General features: G+C 41.9%; 1 protein-coding gene across 1 annotated transcript in view; it reads right to left on the bottom strand.

The window, feature by feature from the left end:
- The window catches only part of ZNF277 (zinc finger protein 277), an 81,649-nt gene that overhangs the window by 8,398 nt on the left and 47,662 nt on the right, over positions 1 to 25,589 (bottom strand). Inside the window, exons 5-7 of the mRNA XM_019726346.2 lie at positions 6,622 to 6,713; positions 4,970 to 5,080; positions 2,528 to 2,660 (exon numbers count right to left, since the gene is read on the bottom strand). Coding sequence (XP_019581905.2) covers positions 2,528 to 2,660; positions 4,970 to 5,080; positions 6,622 to 6,713 — 336 coding nt within the window. The remainder of the gene's footprint in view (positions 1 to 2,527; positions 2,661 to 4,969; positions 5,081 to 6,621; positions 6,714 to 25,589) is intronic.

Raw genomic sequence — 25,589 nt, 5'->3', positions numbered from 1 at the left:
GTACCTGGAAGGCACTCAAATGTTTGGAGAATGTAGGAAGCCAATGAACTGGTTTCTGGAGGGAAGAGGATGTGAGGAACATCTGTGGGGACACTGACCACTAATCCCACCACCCGTCTTTTGTCCACACCACGCTCTTCTGCAAAACTTTACCGAAGAGGAATAAGCCCTGAATGCGTCTCAATCTCTTTTTTCCCTTTTCAAAATGTCATTATTCATTGCTTAAATAACCTTTCAGAAGAATTTATTCTTCATAAACATTTTTCATTAACGCGGTACAAAAGCAAGCTGAAATGGTGCAGAGCAGCCGTTGGCCCTCATTGTTCTGACTCCACACTACGAGGATACGAGACAGTCTTTTCTACCCTCATTCTGTGTGTTGTTACACCTTTTACTTACAACAGTATGCCTAGGATGTTCTTAAGGTTGCTAACTCTCTAATTTAGGACACTTACACAGCTTTAGAGACTTTACTAGCTTCTTCACCTTTTTTCAAAGGTGAGTTCACATCATTTCCAAAATGCTGAAGCGTCATCACACATTTCAGGTTTTAAAAGAATCCTTCTTACTGTTGGCTATTTCCATCCGCGGAAGAGCACACGCAGCTAAGAAGGGGAAAGCCGGGCTCGGAGCCCTGGAAGAGCTCAGGGAAGTCAGCTTTACTTTGACTGTGGCTCACAGTCTAGTTTGTTACAGTAGAGAACAGGCAAGGGAGGGTGAAGAGATCCTCATGAATTCATCACCGTTACTTGACCAAAAACCCAACCCAAAGAGTAAGGGGTGGGCATAGTATTACTTCCATTGTAAAAAGCTGAGGAAAAATGGGAGAAGAGTGATGCACAGAGAGGTTAAGTCACCTTCCCAGTGATGTGACCTTGGGGAAATTCCTCAATCTCTCCGTGCCCTGTCTTCTAATCTACAAAGTGGGGATAATGACAAAACCCGTGTCATAGGCGTGTGGTTAAGGTGAAGGGGCAACATAAATACTCGACAGTGACTGGCGCTCGTAGCAATGACTCAAACGCTGCTGGTTAAACACATTACTTCCATCAGTGTTACCCCAAGGTGATTTAGTTTTCATTTCATGGAGTTACTAAAGCCTCTGCAATTCTCGAAGCACTGCTCTCAGGCTGTGATTCTTGCCACACTAACCCAGCTCGCTCACCCAGAGACAGCGGCCCTTGCAGACCGGTTCAGTCCTGAAGTAGAAGCATCATGCTTTTCTAAAAGTGCCAGCAGAATTGGACTGAGCAGTGCCTTTGAAGTCTCTGCGGAAAGATAAACAGCACCAGCTACACAATGCTGGTCCCAAGCTCCTGAATATCACGTGAAAAGATCCCAGGAGGAAACACTATTAAACTGCTTCCATAGCTGTATGTGGTAGCTGAAGACTCCTTAGAGCTAACACAGAAATCCACTCCCTACCCGACTGGGCTGGGGCCTGCAGCAGCGTTTGCTCTGGGAATTAATGGCCAAGTGATTTAAAGAGAAGACTGACGGACTCAAAGGGGCCCTTGCTTTTAGCTGGGTGTAAAACATTTGCCCTATACCCAGCTACCTCTCAGTCAGTCTTCAAACACATGCTAAACTTGCTTCAAGGGGAGTTTTATTTTAACACTATAAAGATTAGTTAGAAGAGACAAAAATTGCACCCTGGAGCAGAGATTTCCAACGAAATTCAGGATATGCTAGTTTCTGTCCAATAGGTAAAATGGCTGATTATACTCAAGCATGTCTTCGAGTGGACAATGGGTTTGAATTCCAATTCTTTTACAGTGAGAGGAGAAAACCAATTCCCATTTAGCAACACTTGCCTCCAACAGAATACCTTTTCTGAACCAAAAGGACCTGTAACCCACAGAGGCCAGTAAGTGGAATTGAGGTTTCTGAGCAAGGAAGCCTTTCAGCACATTGAAAATCCCTAACAGGTGACCTCTTAGTCCGTCCTACGCCGAACACCTAACAGTCCTCTTGCCTCCTGAAGTGACCTGGCTTCTCTAAAATTTCCATGAAAAATAAGCTGGCCCAAGAGAATGATCACGATTATTTATGTATGTATATATGTATTTATTTACTTGGTGGAGAAGGGGAGGGTTTTTTAATGGGGAGAGAGGAAAAGAGAGTTTTCTTTTTTCTTTTTTTAAAAGAATTATCTAGCACTGCACCTAGCACAGCCAGAGGTCAACGGATGTTTTTTGAATAGAACACATGAGTCTGGCCTCAAGGGTAACAGATGATACAATAAATGGGGCACAGTGTGTGGAGACCCAAGTGCTTTATATTTGTTTATTTTTTTGGTCAACATCACTGGGAGTTCTAGAGATGTGACATTTTTACTATATAAACAACTCACAAATCAAGTCGTGCTTTGCAAACAAACCATTTTAAAACTAATCACTTCTGGAAGTACACCTAATTACCGTTTGACCTTTGTAGTAATTGTTTGTTTACATATTAGATGGCCCTGAGAGGGATTTTCGTTTGTGGAAATGCGATCACATTTTCAGCTCTGAAGAGAAAGACTTACCAAATAATTGATGACATAAAAGCGGTCATACTCTCTGTTCTTGGGATTGACCCTTCGATGCTGCTTTTTCCTCATGTGATCTTTAAGCGTGTTTTTGTCCCTGAAGGTCTTCTCACAGTACAAGCACTGCAAGCTGAGAGAAGCAGACAGACGCTGACACATGAAGCAAGTCTCTCGGCAGTTGTGCTTTATTATTATTGAGACATATTTACCCATTTTAGGTCATACAGAGTCTTCAAATGGGATATGACATCCTTCTCAGAACCTCTCTCACTTTATTTACTTGGCTTTGTACCGTGTTTCCTCGAAAATAAGACCTAGGCGGACAATCAGCTCTAATGCGTCTTTTGGAGCAAAAATTAGTATAAGACCCGGTCTTATTTTACTATAATATAAGACTGGGTGATAATCTAATGTAATCTAATCTAATCCAATACCAGATCTTATACTGATTTTTGCTCCAAAAAGAGCTGATTGTCCTGTGAGGTCTTATTGGCTAGGTCTTATTTTCGGAGAAACACGGTTCATTTTCAAGTTGGCTATTTAGTAAAACTGTGACAAAGAGCTAATATCCAAAAATTATTTTGGTGGTTTACTGCAAATTACCTATTCTAAACATGAAAATGAAGGCATATTCTTTAAATAATAAGAATGACAACTAGCACCGGCTGCCTCCCCCGAGGATAACGATTTGTCCCTGGTTTGGTACGTCCTGCCCGCTGATCTGCAGGGAGTGGTTTCTAGCTCCAGCTCCCACCAGTTACTTCCTCTCTGCTGCCATTCATCTTCTGACCTCGAAACTGAAGTAATACCTGTGTTACAGATAATTTTTATGATAACTGATACACATTTACGCATATACAATTTATATATATAAATAATTTACATATGAAAATACATATGTATATATGTGTTATATGCAATATATATGTACATATTAATACGTGTGTGTGTATATATATATATATCAATAAATGTTAGCTATTATCCTATCATTCTCATGTACCTTCTGCTCGAATATTTATTTCCACTGACTTGGAATTTATTACCTAACGAGGCAGTGATCACTAGTTTTGAACAGATTACTAACAAAATGTCTTTCTCATACTAAGATTGACAGTTGTTACCCTGTAACTTCACCCAACAGTCACCAGCATTCTACTTGCTGGAGACACAAAGAATCAATCTAATCTCCCTCCTACACGAAAACTCTCAAACGATTGACATCAGTTGTTCAAATTCTGAATTATTTTTTCATCTCTACTGAATAATTTTCAACTATTTCTCATGCCATAGAAATAACTATATTTTTTATAGTAAACAATTTATGAGTGATAAGGCTGATTAGGGATATTCTGGTATTATGTTTTAATGAAGTGTCATTCAATAAAAGACTGAAGGGATTTGTTTTACTGTAGCGTTGATAGCAGAATCTGAATTCAGAACTTTTCACAATTGATCTGTCTCACTTGATACTTCTTTTCTAATGTCACTGCTCCATACGGTGTGGGCTGAGATACCACACTCTTTAGTAATAGTAACATATTTAAATAAAGAAAACTAGGTTTTGAGAAAAACAAACAAATCATGGACCCTTTCCTAGAAAGAAAAGTGGGAAGATGTTTGAAAGCCATTTTGGTAACCTGGAGAATTTCCTTCCTCATGTCTACTAGCTAAGCTCTTGATGGCCAAGGTTGCCAGAACCTGACCTTGGGAAAAGTGGGGTGTTGTGATACATGAATGTGGATAAATACTGAAAGGCAGACCAATGCATCTGGCATCATATGTCTCACATAGAGCTGAATAATAGCACAACCTGACAATATATTTACTAAATATGTAGATAAATTAGCGAAAATTAAAGAAATTGTAAATCGCCTGTGGTTTTATATGTATTTGTATATAGTCACGGGATGTGCAGTGCAGTGCAGGGAACGGGGCTGGTGGAACTGTAACAGCTACATACGATGTCAGAGGGGTGGGAGATCGGGGCGTTATCACTTTGTGAGGGGTGTAAATGTCCAACTATTACATTGCTTTGTACACCTGAAACTAAATAATAATTTTTAAAAAAAGAAAAGTAAAAGAAAATGAAGAGTAGTGGTTTCTGTGGGAAACACTAATGAGGAAGGACACACAGGAGAGTCAGTGGAATTACTGATGTTCTATTTCTCAGGCTGGACGGTGAGTATATTCTTCATACCTGACACAACATGCCTTATATGGCACGTACATTGTTTGGGATATCTGATATTTTTATTTAAATCACTAAAAGGCAATCCGAGCTACACAAAATGAGGACTGCCATACAAAATGTGAAGTGCTCCAACATGAGTGAGAAAAGTCCATTTCTTTAATTACTTCTGACTATTAATTGATAAAAATGTACAGCCAAGTCCAAGATTAATAGCTTCAGGTTGTGTTTTATAAAAACATACTTACTTGTTAAGCTTCTTCTGCAATGTACGTAGAAATTCGCTGCAGTTTACAATGTTGTCTGGCAGCCCAATGTTGAAAGCATGTTCTCTGGCCATGTGGTTCAAAAGAACAGATCTAGGAAGACATTTCAGCGATTTGTATTATTTATAAATGAGCCAGGAACAAATCGGGTCAGCAACAGCATTCGTATAATGATAAACAACATTAATCGAGTACAAGCAGGTGCTAAACACTGCAACACACACCTGGGCTGTGAAAAGTGATGTTGTGAAGTACGTAAGTACACATATAAGTACGTCAGTCTCTAAAAGGGTCCCAGGTGTGTTTCACTCTCTGCCACTGGACAGGTACACTCTCCAGGTGAATTAGGTTTCCATCCTTTAAACTATTAAATAAGCTGTGCTTTGCCCACTTTTGCAATTCCTCGTGGGGAAGAGGAAGAGACAACTGCCCAGGAGAAATATGACTGGCTGTGACCTGGGATCATAAACATTTAGTCAGTTGATCATTAGACAGAGACCTGGAAGCCACAATTACCACATCTGATCACATGCGAGGGTTAGGATCCCCTGGGTACACGATGACCCGCCTGTCCACCAGTTTATGCAGAAAAGGCAAATTTTAATTTATGTAACTTTTACACATGACTGAGAATACAGACTTAGAGAATTAGTCCAGGAAAGTCATCAAGTACATGAACAGCAACAGCAAAAACCATGGTTGGGTGAGGGCAGATCTGATTTCTAGAGTTACCAAATTATATTATTTAAGGTGTTGAGTTTCCACAAAAAATTACAAGACATGAAAAACTCTGAGCTAGCCCGACCTCCAGAGAGGGAAGAAGGCTGGAGAAGAAGCTCAGTGATTGAATCAATCCTGCTTATGTAATGGAGCCCCATTAAAAATTCTGAATACCAAAGCGCAGTGAAGACGGCTGGTTGGTGACTGAATGCATTGGTACCCTGATTTTTGGGGGCAGGGCACAGAAGCTCTGCATTCAGGACCTCCCAGACTTGCTCTTAGTGTCTCTTCATTTGACTGTCCCTGATCTGTATTCTGGATATAAAATTGGAGTTTTGTGAGTCATTCCAGTGAACTGTTGAGCTTATGCAGATTCTTCGTGGGATCCCCTGAACTTGTCGCTGGTGTCTGTGGGGGGGCAGTCTTGTTGGGGACGATGCTATTAAACCTGCAGAGTTTGAGGCTAACTCTGGGGGTGGTGGGTCAGTATCAGAACTGAATTACAGTACACCAGGTGGTTTTGGGGTTAATGACAAATTACAAACTCCCCAGGTTTTGTCCTTAGAGTTTCATCATTTTTAATTTTCAAAAGTCATACAGCAAAAATTGCTAAAAGTTAACAAGTTAATATAGGATGGTGTGTCTGTTGCATAGGGTCTTGCCTTTCAGCCAATTAAAAAAGTCTTACATTAAACACAAATCTAGTTTTGGCATTTAAAAAATTTATTCCCCTATTTTGCTTAGAGCAACTACAGACCGTCTTTGATGATAGGCATATTAAAAGAAATTACTGCTGATAATATAAAAGTGTCCTGTGCTAACCCACAGAAATTAATTTATATAACCATTAGAGATGTTTTGATGAGTTTTCAGATGAAAAACAGTAACATTTAAAGGCAAGTATAATGGCTAACCTGTTTCCCAGGAACTCCTCGTTGCAAAACATACAGATGCCACGAAAACTGTTATCATTTCGTTCTTGTTGCTGTTGTTCCAGAATTTCTTTCTGTAAAGTAGCAACAGATATGTAATATTCTCTTTGATAAATGCATAGTTAGCCAATAAAAACTGTCATTGTCTGGATGGAGGAAATTGGGGTTGAAGCACAAAGGGAGTACAGGAAGGCTGAGGATTCCCACCCTCGCATTCCAATTCCAGTTCCATGCTGTTCAATGTCTGCAGACACTCCACGTGGACAGCTCCGCAGGAAACTCGGTCGACAGGATCTTTTCCCTGCCCTGCCCTTCCTCCTGTCTTTCCCGTCTCCCATCCTCACCCTTTTTCAAAAACAAAAATGTGGTGGGATCTTTGACTTGCTCCTTTCTGTGATTCTCAGTTTAGTTTGTAATCAAGTTCTGATCAGTTTTTCACTGGAGCAATCTTTCGTATCACTTCTCTCCACCAGTCCCAATGTCATCACCCTGAGTCTGCTTTTTAATCAGTCATTGGGGGTTACTCTCAGTCTCCAGGGGTCTGCCCGACTCCAGTCTTCTTTCCATCAAATCCATCCTCTTTTCTGCTAGAAAAACTTTCCTTAGACACTGTTTACATGCAGAAGTACCTTGTTTTCGCTAACTCAAATAATGTAAAACATGCTTTGGTTAGACCCTGCCCTAAGTAGAGTGGCTAAACACAACAGCTTTTTCTGAGGTCGCTGTACTTCTCTTTTCTTTTTCACTCTCACCCGTTCTTTAAGATTCAACTTGAGTCCCATTTCTTTCATGCAGCCGTTTCTACACGATGGTACAATTAAGAGCTTAGGCTCTGAACACTGAACAGGCCTCAGTCTGAAATCTGGCTCTCACTTGTACTCGATTTACCCTCTTTAATCCTCAGTTTTTTCATTTTTAAGATGAAAATAAAAATGTGATCTCACAGCACTGTTTACAGGATTAAATCAGGTAACTTATACAAAGAGTTCAAATTGTGCCTGGGTTATTAAATGTTGGACACTATTGTTATCCACCCAATGTCACTCTCCTCTGCGAATTGCCCGTCATCTCTTTGGTAGCTGTTGTCTGCTTTATCTTCTGAAGGAGATGAGAACGCTTTGATTGGAAAAGAAAGCCTTTATGCTGTTCTTATATGATATCCGCTGCTACCCTCCAGCTTCTCTTATAACATGGAGCTCAAAACAGGAACCTCATGAAGTTTATTACTGATTCTATAAGTATTTATAGAACAGCATGAAAATGCGCTGGTTATCTAGCTTAATAAATTCCATATGGCCTTTCTGGAAATGCATCAACAAAGATCTAGAAATATTAATCCACTGAAGAAAAAAAAATTAAGAAGACACCCTGACAAAAATCAATTCAATGAACTTCTGGTTTCAGAGCCATAATGGAATAATGGAGATCACGCTTCCCCCGTAAACTATAAAACAAACTGCTTCCTATATTGTATGTTTTCAGACACTGGATCATTGATGTGATCCTTGTCAGTTTTATGCGGGGTGGTATTTTCCAAATTGCAACAGAGGGAGATTAAACCCAAACGAACTATACTTACCACACTGGGTACAGAAAAAGAGACTGGAGCTCGGGATACAAAAGCGAGTGGAATTTGTGGGCCAAGGCGCTAGAGAGCAGACAGCTGCAGAGAAGGAGGAGCTCCGGAAGCCTTTGACTCTGTGCAAATACTGAGCTGAACATGTCCAGAGGAGCTCCAAGGGGAGATTCCAGAAGTTACGGAAGTTATGCACGATGCCAGAGTTCCAACACGCAGAACGGAAGGAACTTGCTTGACACTTCAGGCATATAGGAAACACAAAAGAACATATTTCAGACCATGAAGGTTAGGGTTTTGTGCCGGTAGCAAGTGGACAGACGAAAGCAAAAGAAATAAAGGGTAAGGTTGATGTGCCAGACAACTTTAATTATTGCTCTTTAAGTGAGCTTTATATAAAAAATGAAATTGACAGTGAAAGTCAAACTAAAGAGGTACTGGAAAAGAACACTGAACTTTTACACACACACATGGTTTGACTAAAAAGAATGAAACACACTTCAGGGCCCTACATCAATGACTTTGTTAGCAGCAAAAACAAAACCTAGCAGATAGATAAAATATAGAAACCTGTCTTATAGTTTACGGGGGAAGTGTGATACTCTTTAGCTGGCTGAAACCAGAAGTTTATTGAATTGATTTTTCTCATGGTGATTTCTTAATTTTTTTTCAGTGGATTAATACCTCTAGATGTGTGCTGATACATTTCCAGAAACGCTGCACGAAATTTACCCAGCTCCTTGATAAACTTGCTAGGGTATTACTACCCTGCAGTATGGCTGAGCACTGCTTTCTTTGCCTGCTCCTGGTTTCAGTCCACAAGAGCCACTAGTGCTCCCTAAAAATTAGCATCCTGGCTCACATTTCTCACACTAGTGAGAACCCAAATGTGGCAAGAGAAAAATCTTACTCAATATTTTCTTGGTTGTGACTCAATGCAAACATAAAAGATCTGTGAGTCGAAAACAGAGTGATGCTAAGCCATTTCCTTAGCCAAATTTCAGTTTTATCAGGTAACTCTGAGTTGCACCACCTGAGCGTAGACCTGGAGTTGTACAGAAATTGGTTCTTCTTGGGAGGGCCTGACGTACACTTTGGTAAATCAGAGGCAGCACGGGGGTAGCCCCGGCAATGAGGCAAGAAGCTGCTTTCATGGCCAGTAACTAAAACCATGCTGTTCTTGCTCTCTCGTCTGGAGTTCCTCTCGCATGGTGATGACACGGCACCGTGGTTCTCAGCGACTTTATCTGCACTTTCCAACCACAGTGACAGACCGCAGCTGTGGAGCAGCCGTGTCGTCCCTGGTCTGGCAGGCAGCAAGCGCCTTTCATCCTTTAGTTTTCACCTGACTTTGCTGTCAAGATCTGCCTTTTGTCCATCACACACGCATTCTTTTTAGACTCTTTCCCAGACCTTCCTTCAAGGGAGCCACTCACACCATTTGCTACTCCCACCTCTGCTTTCTATTCATTGCAGTGGCATAATTTTCTCACTTGAATATCACTGGTGCAGGGACGAGCTTATGAGGGGAAGCGTGGACCCGGTGACGGGGCCATCCAGTGTCATTGGACTCTGCTCCGACTGTTGAGCTCCAACCTGTATTCTTGCCACACCTGTGGCTGCAATAATGTGAATACTCTGCGGATTCCTTCTTGGCTATTTTCCTGATGTCTCCCCATCAACACGTGGTTCTATTTCTACGAAGCACATCTACCCTCTCTAGTAGGATTTCCTTGCTGAATAACACTGCTCAGGACTGGCTTTTTAGAGTGTGACAATGAAAAGGGACCTCATGGAACTATTTCCTAACTCCCTATAAAGGGATCTTGGGGTGACTTGTTTGAAGCCACATAGCTACTTGGTGCCAGAGATGGTGCTAACGTCAGGATACCACATTTGCTCTTTTTCTCAGAAGGTACCCACTGGAGCATTTGCAGACACACAGCCCGTAACAGTGAGCTTCCTATTTAGTGAACAGACAAGTTCAGAATCCAGGGGATGGAGATCTGGAGAGGGAGGGCAACATAAAAATCTGTCTTACAAAATGTCCACACTAAAGTTACGTTTACATGCTCTGGTATGGATTAGCTTCTCGGTGCTTGTGGCTTGAGGACACACTGAAATAACAGGATAGGTAATATATACAAATACAATTATGCCTTATTCCTGACTAAATTTTTAGAAAAAGAGGGATTCTGGACAAGCAGATTTTCTAGACTGTAGACATTTTAATTTGGTGTTCAAAGGGTTAATAGCTTTGCACAAGATCATTTCCAAGACATATCGTATGTTTTCTGTACTTGCCAAACTCAAGGTATAATTCACCTGTTGTGTATGAGGCACGGTCCCTGCAGTGAACAATTACTACTATGCTGGACTGCAACAGACATCTTACTTATAGGATCCCTGGTCCCTAACAAATGGCTAGCTTGTGTTCTCCTTTGACTTTCTTCACTCTCTTTTATGGCTATCTGTGTATCTTCTCTTACTCGCTGAAGCTTTTCACCACTGCTGCTGCGGCTACTTCTGTGTCCTCCGACTGGGTCCCCTGTCTTCCCCTCCTTCCCATTCGCTATGTGCTGTGTGCTCTTTAGGCCCCTGGTTCTCTCCTTAGCCTAGAACAGAACTATAGGAATTCTCAAAATCCACTAAACAAAGCCCAGATAATCAAATTCTATGGATAAACGGAAGTCAAATAGTTGGTACCGGAGACGGCGCCCCCGCTATCTTGTCCGGCCGGGCTTTGTGGCAGTTAATGCCATCTGGTAGGAGTGCTTTGTCTCTTACTTCTGCGTCCTCTGCTATTTGGAGCTACTGAAGTTCCCAGATGGACAGATTTATAGGAGAGAGTTTCCCTGTACATACATTTACAAAGTATCTTTACCTGATGCATGCCCGGAGGGATGGAAGTCAAAATTTGATTGCAAATGGGCCTTAAAAATGCGTCTGTAAACATGTGATGACGATATCTGTAAGTGACTAGGGCTGCATGAAGACTTAAGCAACTCTAGACAGCTCCCTGTTTTCTGAAGGAAACCCAGTCTTTAGAACGGCATTCACAATGCCTCGCCCCTGCGTCTAACATGGGTCCCCAAAAGCCTTCTCTGCACTGCTTCGCCATGTGAGCCCTGTTACAGGGAAAAGCAAGAACACCACTCCAATTATTTGTGCATTATTATTTGTGGTAGCAGCCCTCATGCACCTGCGAGGATTTCTCAAGCTAATCAACTGCCTGGAGTCACCGCTGTCTTTTTTCTCCACCAGTCTTTGCCTCCTGGAGTTTTCCACCCTCATCCTTCAGGGCTCAGTTCACACCTGCATCCTGTGCTGAGTGGGAATTCCCTGGGACTCAGGAGATCTGTGTTCTTCTCCTGTTTTTGTCACTGATGGATTCTTTATGTGGCCTTGGGCACGCCACTTCTCTAGGACTTAGCTTCTGGTTGTCTCTATGTGCTTTAGGAACATTCTGCAAAGCATGAAGGTGACTGTCGCGGACCACTTCTGCGCTAGAGGTGATACATGCTTTTGGGACGGTGACAGCATCCGGCGGCACCCATTTTGCTTGTGTCCCCGCCCCCCTGTGCTGACAGAACTTGAGCTCCTTTACGCCACACGCGCAGTTGCTTACAGTAGGTCTTCCATAAGTGCATGACAACTAAATTCACACCCCAAGTGCAACAGCACACACATTAAAAGCGGAGTGCTCTCCTGAAAATCAAAATGGACTTCTCAGAGGAGTCTGTAAAACTCTTGATTACCCGTTACTGGCGCGGTTTATATTTCCTATGTAATATAAAATTGTCTCGGATGAGGGCTGTGTATGCAAAGCAGCCCCCAAACGCGGAAGGCGCTGACTGGCCAGAGAATGAGGCGGTCAGGTCCACCTTGTCAGTATAAAGGGTTTAACAGGGTGACAGCAAGACGAGCGGACGGTGCACCCACAGCCCCTACCCCAGTCTGTGTTTTGTAGCTAAAAGCAGTGAGAGTGCGCGGAAGATCAAAGGGACACAGAAGGCGCCAGGCCCCAGGGAGATAAGCGACATGTGAGCAGCCAGAGCTCTGGTGCATGTTCCGGACTCACCTGGGGGGGGGGGGAGGGTCAGGCCAGGGTCACCCAGATGTCAGGGAGGCCGATTAGCTTTAACTAAGACGGAGTCACTTACGTTCCACACAAAACAGAGCGCTGTCCACAGCAGCCGTAAGAGTTAAGGTATCAATTTAAACAAACACCCTACTGTATATGCAAACTATCCTGATAAAAGGACGTTATTATTGGTTATGATTTTAAAATTTCCAGTATTTTTTTAAACTTACAACTGATAATTATTATAAATACACAGAGATACATAAGAGAATTTTATATTGCTATCGGGTAGGGATTTGGGGGATATGCTTTAACTTTTTTTCAATTAATCACTTTTATTTTTAATACTGTATATATACTTTTGGTAAGACTATATCTTAAAAGCATAACTACATGTTTGTTACCCTGTATTATATTATATTATAACATATTATATTTTATATGACTGGGTTTTATAGCAAAATAAGACAGGGTCTTATATTAAGTTTTGCTCCAAAAGATGCATTAAAGTTGATTGTCCGGCTAGGGTCTTATTTTCGGGGAAACACGGTACTAAGATGAATTTTTGAGAAATACAGGAGATGCAAGTCAAAGGAAGGAAATCAATCGAGTGATAATTATTGACTAATAATTAAGAAAACTAGGCACATTAAAGTAGAACATTATTCAAAAATATTAAAAAATAAAATGGCAAACTGTTTTCCCACTTATCCACTCTAACAAAATCTACTCATTATTTTTTATTTTATTTATTCTTGTTTCTTTTTTTGCTTTTTGTCTTTTTTTCTACTCATTTTAAATACATGGTCTACTACTTATTATTTTTATAAGTGTCTGTGCCTTATAAAACAAGTAGGAAAATTTCATCATTTTAAAATAAGAATACCAAATGTATTACATATACTTTTGATCAAATTTCACTTATACTGAAATCATATGAAGGGAAAAGTTATTTTAATTTTATGACTATTATATTTGTAATAACTTTCATTATCCAATTATAATCATTTGGTAAATTAAGAAGAAAGTTCTCCCTAACTTGCTGACACTGGATTTAGATGAACCGAGTTATTCATAGTTATGTCATGATGAGCTAAATGAATTAGTCAACCTGGAAGCTATTCAAGTCAGGTACCTTTTCCTCAACTGTGTCACTGTCTCATTTATTTTGTCATCAATTTTTTTATTATGAAAAACTTCAAAACACAGAGAAGCTGAAAGAATAGCACAATGAACATTCCTATACCCAATAACTACATTCAGTGACGATTTGTCTGTTTCTCTCTCTCTGCACACACATACAGACACACACAATGCACACACACGTATTGATGCACTACACATCTTTATTTTCCTGCTGAACCATCTGAAAATACATTGCAGACATCCTGACACTTCCTTCCTAAGCACTTCAGCAAGCCTCCCCTAGGAATAAGGGCATTCTCCTACTCACACTCACAATACCATTAGTGTCACACCTAAGAAAATCAACAATAATTCCAAAATAGCATGTAATATTCAGGCAACATTTAATTAATTGTCCCAAGAACGTCCTTTAATGTTCCCCTCCACCCCAACTCCCACTCAGACCATCCTAGGTTCACACATTTCACTTGGTTTTTCGGTGCCCTGTCTCTAAATCAAACCATGGACCAACTCCCCAGCCTGGGACGTAGGCTCTGATGTGTGGAAAATGGGAATTTTTCCAAACTCAGTAATGGTCTTCCAAAGTATATGGATCAGCGCTAGGAAAACCTTGCGAAGGTGACAATTTTGATGTCACCAACTCAGAACGTGCCCCCAGACAATACGCTCCTGAGGACAGCGCTGCTTCCTCGTCTCTGTGGTCCTGTCTGCCTCACAGAGAGGAGCCCACACACACTGCTGAGTGGGTGCCGCGTCCTCCGGTCTCCCCTTCCTCACACCCTCCAATGCTCAGGGCTCCAGGTAGAGCAGAGCCGCGTCATCACTGCGCCCCTAAACCTACTCCCAGGGCTGCTGACCTGCTATGATGTGAGAAACGAGACTGAGCCTTAAAGAGTCGGTGCTTCCTTCTCCTGGAGCATGAGTGAGGACAAAGCCGCAAGGAGGCCACTCAGGCCATCAAGACCCACACTGTTTTCTTTTCTTCTCTCCTTTGTCCTTCTCTCGGCCCTCTTTCCCGCCTCCTTTCCTTTCTTCTTTTGTAAAGCCTGGTATCTGATAGGATTAGTTGTGACGTATGTCTGAAAGTCACTTATGAACAAAAAAATATAATATTAGGAGACAATCCATATAAAGATGGATCGGAAGCCTGCCAGCTTTGTGGTTTTCTTTCCCTAAAAAACCTTATTCATGGATTTACAGGAGAGAAGGATGAAGAGAAGGTCACGGATGTTGTACGTCTGAACTTCTCAAGGCAGCTGATGAAATCACACACAATTTTCATTGCAAAAGAGGCTTGGATAAAGAGCACAGTGGTAAGAATACAAGACCAGCTTATGTGTTAGGCAAAGCGTCACAGGAACAAGCTGTGTGTTTGTCTAATTGGTTGAAAAGGTCGAGTATGGTTGCAATGAGGTCAGCACACGGTTTTTCATCTTGATTCATAAGCTCAAAGCGGGGGAACATCAATGAAACAGCAGCTACAGCAGATGGCACTCAACATAGTCAGAGGGGACTGACACATAAGTAGAAAATGAACATGTGAGTTCGGCTGAAAATCATCAAAATCAGCCAATTTAGGAAAAAGCAATTTAGAAAACATCAAGGTAGGTACTGGTGCACGGGAAAGCAAACACTGATGTGCAGAATGACTGATCCAATGGAAATAAGGAGTAAACCCAAGGCTGATGCCATTAACCCCAGATAACAAAGGCCTTTTACAGATACTGACAGACTAGATTCACAGCAGTTTCCTGGCTGAACGGGGTGTGAGTGGCCACGAGACGAACAGCACTCTGCTAGGTTTCCTTCCCAGCACAGCTGCACGTGTGCACGGAGAGCACTAAAACCTTACTCAAGTAGAGCAGTGGCCTAAAGGCTCCCCAGGAAGGCAGAAGCAGCTTCCATTCCTCCTGCTTTCTGCTTCCAGAACCACGGATTATCTCTCAGGTGTTAGAGATTATTTCTTTAAAACCTCCATCGTGTTCTAGTAAATGTTTCTGGCTGCTATAAAACTGCGGAGCATAAAAATGAGAGTAAAGAAGGAAAAAGTAGGGTAGGGTGGGCATATGAAGAGAAAAAATAAAAATACACGTGTATGTGCACACACACACACACACACACACACACACACATACACACAGCCCTAAACCTAACAGGAGGGCCTCAAGTTTGGCTATCAGCTTTCTTAGAAAAGGGAAACATATCAGACGGGTTTGTGTAACAAAGAATTTGGCTGCTGTCTCTTGTTCCTGGGAGGTAACCTCTAAATGCTTGGAATTTCTTGAGTGCTTAGAGTGTCTGTCCTTGTTATTCACAGGGCTCCTTTGACCCCACCTGACAGTTTATGTTTATGCTAATGAGGTAACTCAGGATGGGGACTGCCAGCCAGAAAGATGTGAGGCCCATGATGTCAGTCTGACCGCAGGAAGGGGGAACTGGAGACCACGCTCAGCGCCGTGGCCAACGATTCAATCAGTTGCGCTCAATGAAGTTTCCGTAAAAACCCTGGACACCAAAGCTCAGGCACACTTTCCTGGTTGGCAGCACTCTGCATATTGTCACACACTCACGTGCCAGGAGGGCAGTGCATCTCTGAGGACGATACAAGCTTCCTGCTTAGGACTCTCCCAGACCTTACCCTATGTATCCCTCTGTTTGGCTGGTTCTGACTTGTACTTATTTCTATTGAAAATACTGTAATCTTAAGTATAGTGTTCACCTGAGTTCTGAGAGTTGTTACAGCAAATTAATGAATCTGAGGGGGCAGCGGGAACCCCCGACGGTGCAGCCAGCTGGCCAGAAGTGAAGGCGGCCTTGGGATCTCCCGACAGAGGGAAGGTCTCGTGGAGTCGGGCCTACCTCTGGGGATCCTGAAGTCACTGATGCTAAGTACACGATGTGACACAGTGGACACTCTGCTTAGAAGAAATGGACCAAGCAACACAGTGGGCTTCTCACACTGGTCCTCAGAGCAAGCTGATTCCCACGCCAAACAAAGCACATCCTGAAACTCAGGAAGAGCAGTGCAGATGGGTGGGGTTAGGGGCATCGGGATAGACAGACATACACCTGCTTCCTCCTGGTTGGAGGGGGAGAGTTTAAGACTATCTAGAAAAATTACAAACTTTCTCAAATAACTTTCCCCGAACCTGGGTTTTCACAAACACTGGTTGGTAATAATGTTGACTTTGTTGTTCCAGCCAAGTACCTGGAATGTTGCTTTTCTAAGCTGTCACTTGCATGTAGAGCCACAGGCCTTAGGAAGTCCTCAGGAGACCTTTGGGTTGACACGGCTTTATAAAAACCACTGGCTCCTAACATGGACCGGTCTTTGCATGGAAAGTCATTTAATTCTTTGGCAAAAATGACTCAAGAGAATAGCCACACGCTCGACAAAAGAGTCCTCCAAAACAATTATTCTTAATTCCCACCCCACTCTCCCAAAACCAACTGGCTTCCAAAATTGTATTGCATTTATCACGGTCATGATTCTTAACATGGATTAAATCTTAAGTCAGGTGTCACCAGATACCTAGCCCTGAGTGCATGGGTAGGTGGTTGGCTGTCAGAGGATTACCTAAAGAGCACCCGGCCATGAGTGACATAATTTGCTGGATTATCCTCCAAAGACAAGCTTGAGGCAACATGTATACTGAGGTTACTAAATGTAGCAATTTACTGATACAAGTTATCACTGATAACTCAGTTAAACAGCCGAGATTAGATACCAGACAATAATAGCTTTTAGAATTTATTTGTGACAACTAATTAGAAGGATCACTGGCTTCTTCAAGCTATATCTCATTTAGTACAAATATGTGTGTGTGTCTTTAAACTCTATGTAAAGAGAAAAAACATTTATACGTTAGCCAAAAGTGGCATCTAATCACTAAGATATTAATTAGAACGAAGCAGGGAGGAGGAGATCCACTGTTTAGCATGAAGAAAGCCACAAGAGAATACTGTTAAAGTGAGAAAATGGTGGATAATCCAAAAAACCCCCAAACAAACAAACACAAAACTTGTTTTGAATCCAAAAAGCTGACGTCACAAGGCTACCAAACTGAATTCCAACAGGTGAGAAGCCTCTGGGACAGGCTGGGACACGGATGCTTCGCCTTTGGCAGAGCCTGGGAGGAAAAGCAAGTGGAGGGAATGAATAGCTGCAAGTGTACAGAATTCTTGAAGGCTGACACAAAGGAGCCTCGCTCTTTTCCACGTGTTTCCTCCAAGTTCTCAGGAGTAGGGCAAAGAAATATGAACAAGTGCCCTTCACCATGAACAGGCACAAAACCCCTCCTGCTTCCTGGGACCGTTCTTCAGCATGCAAAGCAAAAGCTATAAGCTGCTGGGGGAGGGACCCAAATCCTGCGCTGAGTTAAAGCTGAGGTCCTACTGCTGGGGAGGGGCAGGCATGCGGACACGTAATATTATTGCCGAGAAGTTCTTCCTGGGTGTGCGAGAGCTGGTAACACAGGCCTGGAAGACGCGACCCTGCCACTGGTCAGGCACGTCTGCAAAGCATTTTCCTTAGGTCATTCAGGAAGTTAGAGGCATGCACTGGGGTATTCAAGGATTTAAAGAAATACATTACCTAGTGAAGATACTGAAAATCTATGGAAAGGAAGAGGTCTTTTTAAAAGACTGGGTAGGTTTGGCCACAACCAGATGGAGTGACAGTGGGGAAAGAAGGCAGACGGAGGAGACGTGTCCACCCCTGGGCATCCTGGTCCCCTGTGATGTCCAGGGAGCAGTAAAGGTCCAGAGCGCAATTACCTTCAGCTTACCCGCCGGGATGATGAAAGATCCTCTCAAAAAAGGGAGAAAAACATGAACATTCAGGGGTCTTAGAGGAGGAAAAACCCTGAAGAAGAATCAGTCGGGGAAGAGTTTAAAATTTATGATTTTCTTTTCTCTCTTTTTTTTTAAGGAGGGCGCAGCTCACAGTGGCCCATGTGGGGATCAAACTGGCAACCTTGGTGTTATTAGCCCCACGCTCTAACCAACTGAGCCAACCGGCCACCCCAAATTTACAGTTTTCTTAAGTTTTTACTCATCACTAAAAGTTCAGGGTAAAAAATGAAACAGTACATGACCAACAAAATAGAGGCTTAAAAAAAAGTGACAAACATTAAAATTTTAATTAGAGGCAGAACAAGGTCTGTAATGTAGATACAAGTGAGTCACAGAGTGCAAGCTTTCTTTTGAAGTGACTTGTTCACGATACCAGACCCAGACTGCATCCCAGATGGCAAAGCCCCTGATGCACAAGGGACAAAGACGAGCCGTAAGGACAAACACTGGAGATCCTGGACTGGCAATCTTCTGAGGAACTGAATCAAGGCATGGAGAACGACACATCAGCTATCACGGGTGGCAGAAAAGAAAGGGACCAAAGAAGCCTGCTATCCACTTCCTGTTCGCCACTCCCTCCCACCCTCCACCCAAAGGAGTAAATGAATTGAAAACAACTTAGAGAAGGTTTTATTGTGTTGTTTTTTTTTTGGTGAAAACAGGTGAACTAGACATTCTGATAGGCTAGAACGAATGCCATTTATTCAGCAAGAATTTCCCAAAGGTTAAATAAGGTTTACTATTACACTGGGCCCTGCAATGACTTCTTTCTGGTCATAATCTCAAATTCAGAATAGGTTTAAATCTTTCCTACCCACTGAGGAAAGTTTTCAGTAAGTGAACTAGTCAGTAGAAGTTTGAATGTCTACACTGTAGCTGAGAGCTGAATTTATCCTCCACAGAGGGTGGTTTTTCCTAAATCGCTTCAGTCAACCATTTGAATTACTCTAAACATCTTTACTCTCCATTCTTTGGCCTAAGCGCCATTGTAGAGGCTCACCTCACCTTCTCCAAAAACTCTTCCCTTCCCTTCAGAAAAGTCATGAGATTTGGGAGCAGAGCGTTCTGAGCAAACAGCAAGTGAGCCGGAAAGAGCTGGAAAGAGCTGGGCGTGTGTGGGGGCCAGCGGCCTGGCCAGTGTGGCTGCACAGGGAGTGGGGAAGAAGCCGGCACCAGACAGAGGCCTCGGGAAGGAGTACGGATTTTCATTCTAAAGAACTCTGAAGGAATGCGAGGAGTTATATAAATTGGTTGAGTGAAGATTATATAAATTATTGAAATGGTCTTCAGATTGTTTCAAACTCAGGCAGGGTGAAAAATAACACCATCTCCTCTTGTTCTTTCTACTATTTCTTTTATCTTCTGACAGTTGGTGTGGTATTTTCATTTTAGTCATATTCAAGAGTCATGGCGAAGGCCTATTTTTCCTTTACACTCTTTTCCCTATCTGATGTGAGACTCAACATGAGGAAATTAAAGTATAAAAAGCTCAGTAACTTTCCATTAATTTAAAGATTAGGGGACAAGTTTGACAAAGTAAGACTGAAACACGAATACATTTTGTGTACAGATATTAATGTACAGTTTTAACCACTTTCAAAACAGACTCTGCCTGCAACTTACTTAAATATTTGAGAAACCCTCTCTCTGACCAGGGTCACGTAAAATGCTACCCTTTCTCCAAAGAATTCCCTTCTAAGTGTCAAAAAAATGCGAGGTGGCCCTGGGAAAGACTAACCTGTTTGCCGGAATCTGATGACTTGAGCATTTGAATTTATGTTAGCAATATAGTCACACAATACACTTAATATACTTAAACGACAACACATCTCTTCATGTAACGGCAGGAATAACTACCAAAACAAGGATTCTCAATGACACTATACAGTTTTAAAAGGTAAGTCAAGTAAATGCACCGTTCTCTTCTCAGCATTTTATGAGAGATGATGGAAAGTCAACTTTGACCTTAGGAAGGATCTTAATAAATAAAAGAGAAGAGACAAGCAAACGCCTAAAGAAATGGAGTAACACAGAAAAACCCAGAGAGAGATTTCTTAACTGGATGATACACTCCCCCAAATCCACGAGATCTGATCTAACAGCTCACCTTCTTGAAAGACATTAGTCCTCCCACCCCTTCTGAAACTGTGATGATAAATCCAACAGCCATCTGCTCGCTGCACAGGGTGGAAAACAGTCTTTTCCTTCTACTGTGAGTCTCACTGAGGTGGCTTTAGAAGAGTAAGGAAGAGACAGGAGAGACTGAACATCTAAAAAAACTAACTAGTAGAGAAAAAAATTCCATACACGTAACCATTTATATGGACTAGATCACTACAATTAAAAAAAAAAAAAAAAGTAGAAGTACAGAACAAAAAAACATGGCGGAGTTAAACACACAAGAATGAGAAAAGCCTAATTCCTATTTGTATTAAAGACATAAGGGAATCTAGCCTCGGCAAGAGGAGAAGCCTTTTTAAAAACTGAAAGGTGGCATGGCAGATTGCAACATACCATCTTTTACGGAAAGAAGAGATGCTATCATCATGGCATGCATCGGTATTACCGCCTGAGGAAGTATTCTCCTGAATAAACTCAAGGTCAGGTATAACCCCGTGTTTCTCTAAAGATAGAGGAGACTCTGGAAACACACTATCTTCAGGTTTGACAAGAAACATAAGAAGCTTAGGCCCAAAGGCATAAAATATTCCTATCTACCACTGACCTAAAATAACAGGAAATTCGATTTTCTTTAAACAAATTCTTAGCAATGGAAACAAAACATTATTTATTCACATATGTATTTATGTCCTGCTCATCCATTTTTTTTTTTTTTTTTTTATTAATTAGTTTCAGGTGCACAAGACAAAGCAAAACTTAGACATTTATCATTTCCTGCTCATCCATTTTTAGTCATTCTAACAAATGTCAATGGGGTTGGAATAGAGTTCTGAGTGGCTTCCCTTCCTATTCAGTATGACATACAGTGTGGCCCTGAGCGTGTCCCCTGTCTGTCACCTTGTTCTTTGATCTAAACGGAGATAATGATATTGCCTTGCTGATCTCACAGAGCCAATATATATATAAAAAAATGCCAGGTCAAATTTAAATTCTGTTGAAGGAGGTCAAAATGGTAAACTCCAGGAATCAGATTAGTGTTGGTTTAGACTGGGTTTACATTTGTCTCCTAAATAAAAATATTAATTAATCTGAAGGTTAAAATCACTCAGTCTAGCTAGCTTGATCTGTGTTGCATTGTTAATATTACGTTCATTGGGAACTATATCATCTTCTATTTGGTAAAGTTACTCGAAGTAATCAGAGAACCTCCAAAGCTAGGAATTATGCAAGAAAGTTGTAAATGTAAAGTGACTTTTTACTTTGAAGTCACCGATATAAAATAACCTGATCCTTTACTAAAAGTCACTAAAATCTATACAGTGGCATGAGGATGAAAAATCTTAAATGGGAGATACAGAATTTCATTTTGCTCTTGTTTTATTGTCGGGGGAGATGGAATATATGAAGTAGCATTAAAAACAAAGATACATTGTTTCTCTCTAAAGGATCAAATTGCTATGTAGGTTAAATTTTTCATAAAATATTTATAGTTATCATAAATGACCTCTCAAGCTGGCATTTATAATAGTGATTAAAAAAAATTCCATGCAGCTAAATGGATGTTTCCCTTCCTCCCAATTTAATTAAAAGTTATATCTTGCTACTGAGAGCTTATGAATGCCACATATCTTCTCTTGTAGCAAATGGAAAAACCAGCTCTTATTAATGTTTAAGGGAAAAGTGTAACCCAGTGATTAAAGATGTCTGCCTTGGCTATTTTATATCTCTTTTAAATCGGGGAGATCCGACTATAAGACATTATAGAAATACCAACCCAATAGGTCAGGGTTAAATTTAATACTTTATGAACAAGGCTCAGAGAAGACACAAAAATGAATGGGAAAGTCCCAACTCTTAAGAGGCATCTAATCCAGCAATGAAGACAGATTTTTAAACAACGAACTACAATTGAAAAGCCAATTAAAATAGAGCTTAGAAGAGGGTTATTGATTCTGACAGGTGACATCAGGGAAGATTTTTGTGGCAATGTGGCCTTTGAGCAATGTCTTGAGGGGTATGTTATTTACACAGGTGGGCCGGCATTCCCAGTTGATGAAGCAGAATCCTGAAATTACCTACGACACTTGAGTAAATGAAGTGTTTTCACTAAAGTTCAATCTCTACAAGGGCAGGGACTGTGGGCTATTTCATCCACTGCTCTATCAAGAGCATTCAGAACACCGTCTGGGGCCAGATAAACACTTACTGAGTTAATGAATGAATTGGACACTGGGTCACTGAAAGAAAGAAGGGGGAAAGGCACTGGAAAAACTTACGAATATATAGATGATAAAGACCACTGCAAGTTTTAGAAGAAGAGACTAAAATGATCTGCTATATATTTTAATAGTAAAATTCCGGAGGCAATGTCAGTTGATGAGAGAGGTAAATCCATACATAAGGTAAGACAAACACACTAGGACGGCCAAGGGGATAGATATGGGACTCAGAAGTGGACCTGACAGGACTTGACAAATGTCTTAGGTACGGGGATGAGGAAAAGGAATGAGTTCAAGATGATTCTAGCAGCTCCCGAGCTGAGTGACCAGGAGAATAGTGGGACCACTGTGGAAGCAAAGGAGAACAGGCACATTGCAAGTTCTGGTAGAGAAAAGTGTAAGGTCAGTTTTAGGAACATTAAACTTAAGGTGCTGACTGGAAAGCCCTATGGAAAAGTTTAACATGAGGAAAGTCAGAGTTGGGGTTCAGAGGTGAACCAGGAGGAAAGCTGCAGATGAACTCAACCCACAGATGCTTACTCTGACCTCCCCTCTCTGTGCCAGCACCTAGATGCTGCCCACAGCGCAGTGCTGGTAGTTGAGTGCACACCCTGCATGGGGGACCAGACCTCGAGAAACTCACAAATACCCATTTCAGAGAAAAGGGGGAGGAGATTAAGGTAAAATGGTGAGCTCAAGGGAACACTTTTGAAGAAGGAAGCTAAAGGGAGGAGGGTGTAAAAGCTCCGAACACCCTCAGGAATCTTTCCTAATTCTGTAGTTCCCTTCAGAGCACAGATGAAAAAATTCAAAGATGTGTCAAGCATTTCAGAAAGAAAACTGGGAACACACACACATCTCACAAATGTCAAGAACCAATGTGGTCTAGAAGAAAACTGGAAAAAGAAGTGTAGTTCTACCTTCAATATGGTATGATAACCTTAAGTGGATTGCCTGGATTCCACATGCCTCCAGCCACTCACAGAAATACCGTGTTTCCCCGAAAATAAGACCTAGCCAGACCATCAGCTCTAATACATCTTTTGGAGCAAAAATTAAAGTAAGACCCGGTGTTATATTATGTTATATTACATTACATTACATTATATTATACCCGGTCTTATATCAGCTCTCTACACCAGTTTCCTCAACAACACAACTGCAGCTAACAGCTACTTCACAGGTTGCTATGAAGCCAGGGCCCAACACAAGCCATGGCACCTGGCTGGCCCCGTAACTGTTAGCTGCTTCCACATCTCCAGGTTGGTCTGTTCTTCGCTAGGACTGGTCAGCTTTTAGTGGATTTTTACACAGCTACATTTATCATCTTCGTTTCACTCTCTTGATCAGTGAGGAGACTTCAGAATCAATGTTCCTGGCACTGAAGGGTTTCCACAATATGTCTCCATCTTACCTCTTCAAAGCTCTCACATTCTTCCTCCAAAACACCTTTCTACTTCAGTCAGATTAGACTTACTCAACTTCTCTGAATATGCACTGAACATTTTGTTCAACAAAAACTGTCGATGGCTGAAAGCTTTTCTGAAGGAAAGGGTTTACTGAGCCCTAAGCGAGCCAGAAAAGGACCAGGTCCTGGGGCGTGCAGTCTAAAGCACAGCCTAGGGCTGGATGGAGAAGGCCGCATGTCCACCAGCCAGGAGCTGATGGGTGGTTTTACACATTATGTTCTGGGGAAGAAAGATGTAAGTAGTTGAAAGAATTTCCATTGGCTACAGATAAGGGGGCGGGAAAGGGTTGGGCTAGGTGCACAGTCCATAAGGAAGTATTGCACTTTGGTTGGTTGCAGGCAATCGTCCTGCAAGTTCAGGCACATGCTGGATACGGTGGCCTCTGGAGGTTGGCCAACAACCGCCTGGAGGTTGGATCAAGGCTCCAACACACATTGTGGAATGCGAGCCGTGCTCTGGTGGTCGGCCCACAGCTACGCGCTGGCTAACTCTTCCTGTCTCTTTCTCTCACTCTGCAGCCACTGTGATTTAATTTAGGGCATCTCAGAATTCCTCTCTTGTCAATTTAGATCCATGCGCGGTTTCCTCCCTTCTCTCCAGCTCTCCAACTACCCAAATCCATCTCGTTGTTAAGATACAGAGTTACGATTATTTGTACTATTGGCAACATTTAAGTGCTCTCTACGTGGTGGGCACTGTTCTAAGTGCCCCACATGCACCATTGCATTCATCTCCACCGGCACTCCAAGAGGCTCCAGCAGGTCCACTAGCAAGACAAGAAAGAACACACAATACTTGCCTTTTCTCTCTGGACTGTACTGTCTTATGACATGAGGCACACCTTATACTTCTTTGTGTGATCATCTAATCTAGCTAAGTAGTAATTTGATGAATACATTCGAATTGACTGTGATTTCGTCACATTTTGTTTCTTTTAAGCTGCCATAATGCTCACTTTCATCAAATCTATCAGTTTGTCAGACTATAAAGCTAGTAAAAAGGTATGATATTGTGACTTACAATAAGAAAGATATAGTTGGTCTTTGTTCCTGGCACATAGCTCCTAAATTCCTTGGAATTTCCTAAGTGTTGAGAGCTATAAAGGTGCCTTTTGTTATGGTACTGAAGTGGCTTTTGGAAAGCACCCAGTAACCAAGAGATGGGGGCTGGTTGCCAGTGGATTCAACCATGTGATTAGAGGGCTGGAACTTTCAGTGCCACCTCCACCCCCACCTCCTTGGAGGGGAGACGGGCTGGAGATTGAGCTGAATTACCAGTGTCCAATGACTTAATCAATCACACCTAAGCTGCCATAAAAACCCAAAAGACGGGGTTTGGAGAGCTTCCATGTTGATGAAGCAGGGGGCATCCACGTGCTGTCTTTTGGGCCCCAAACTGCACAGGGACCTCACCCTGTGTATTTCTTTGTCTGCCTGTTGTTGATTCCTACTCTTTAATATCCTTTGTAACACGCTGGTGAT

The sequence above is a fragment of the Rhinolophus sinicus genome, linkage group LG09 (assembly GCF_036562045.2).
Source record: "Rhinolophus sinicus isolate RSC01 linkage group LG09, ASM3656204v1, whole genome shotgun sequence".
Taxonomy (NCBI): Eukaryota; Metazoa; Chordata; class Mammalia; order Chiroptera; family Rhinolophidae; genus Rhinolophus; species Rhinolophus sinicus.
The sequence above is the reverse complement of the archived record's forward strand: the minus strand, read 5'-3'. Positions and strand labels throughout refer to the sequence as shown.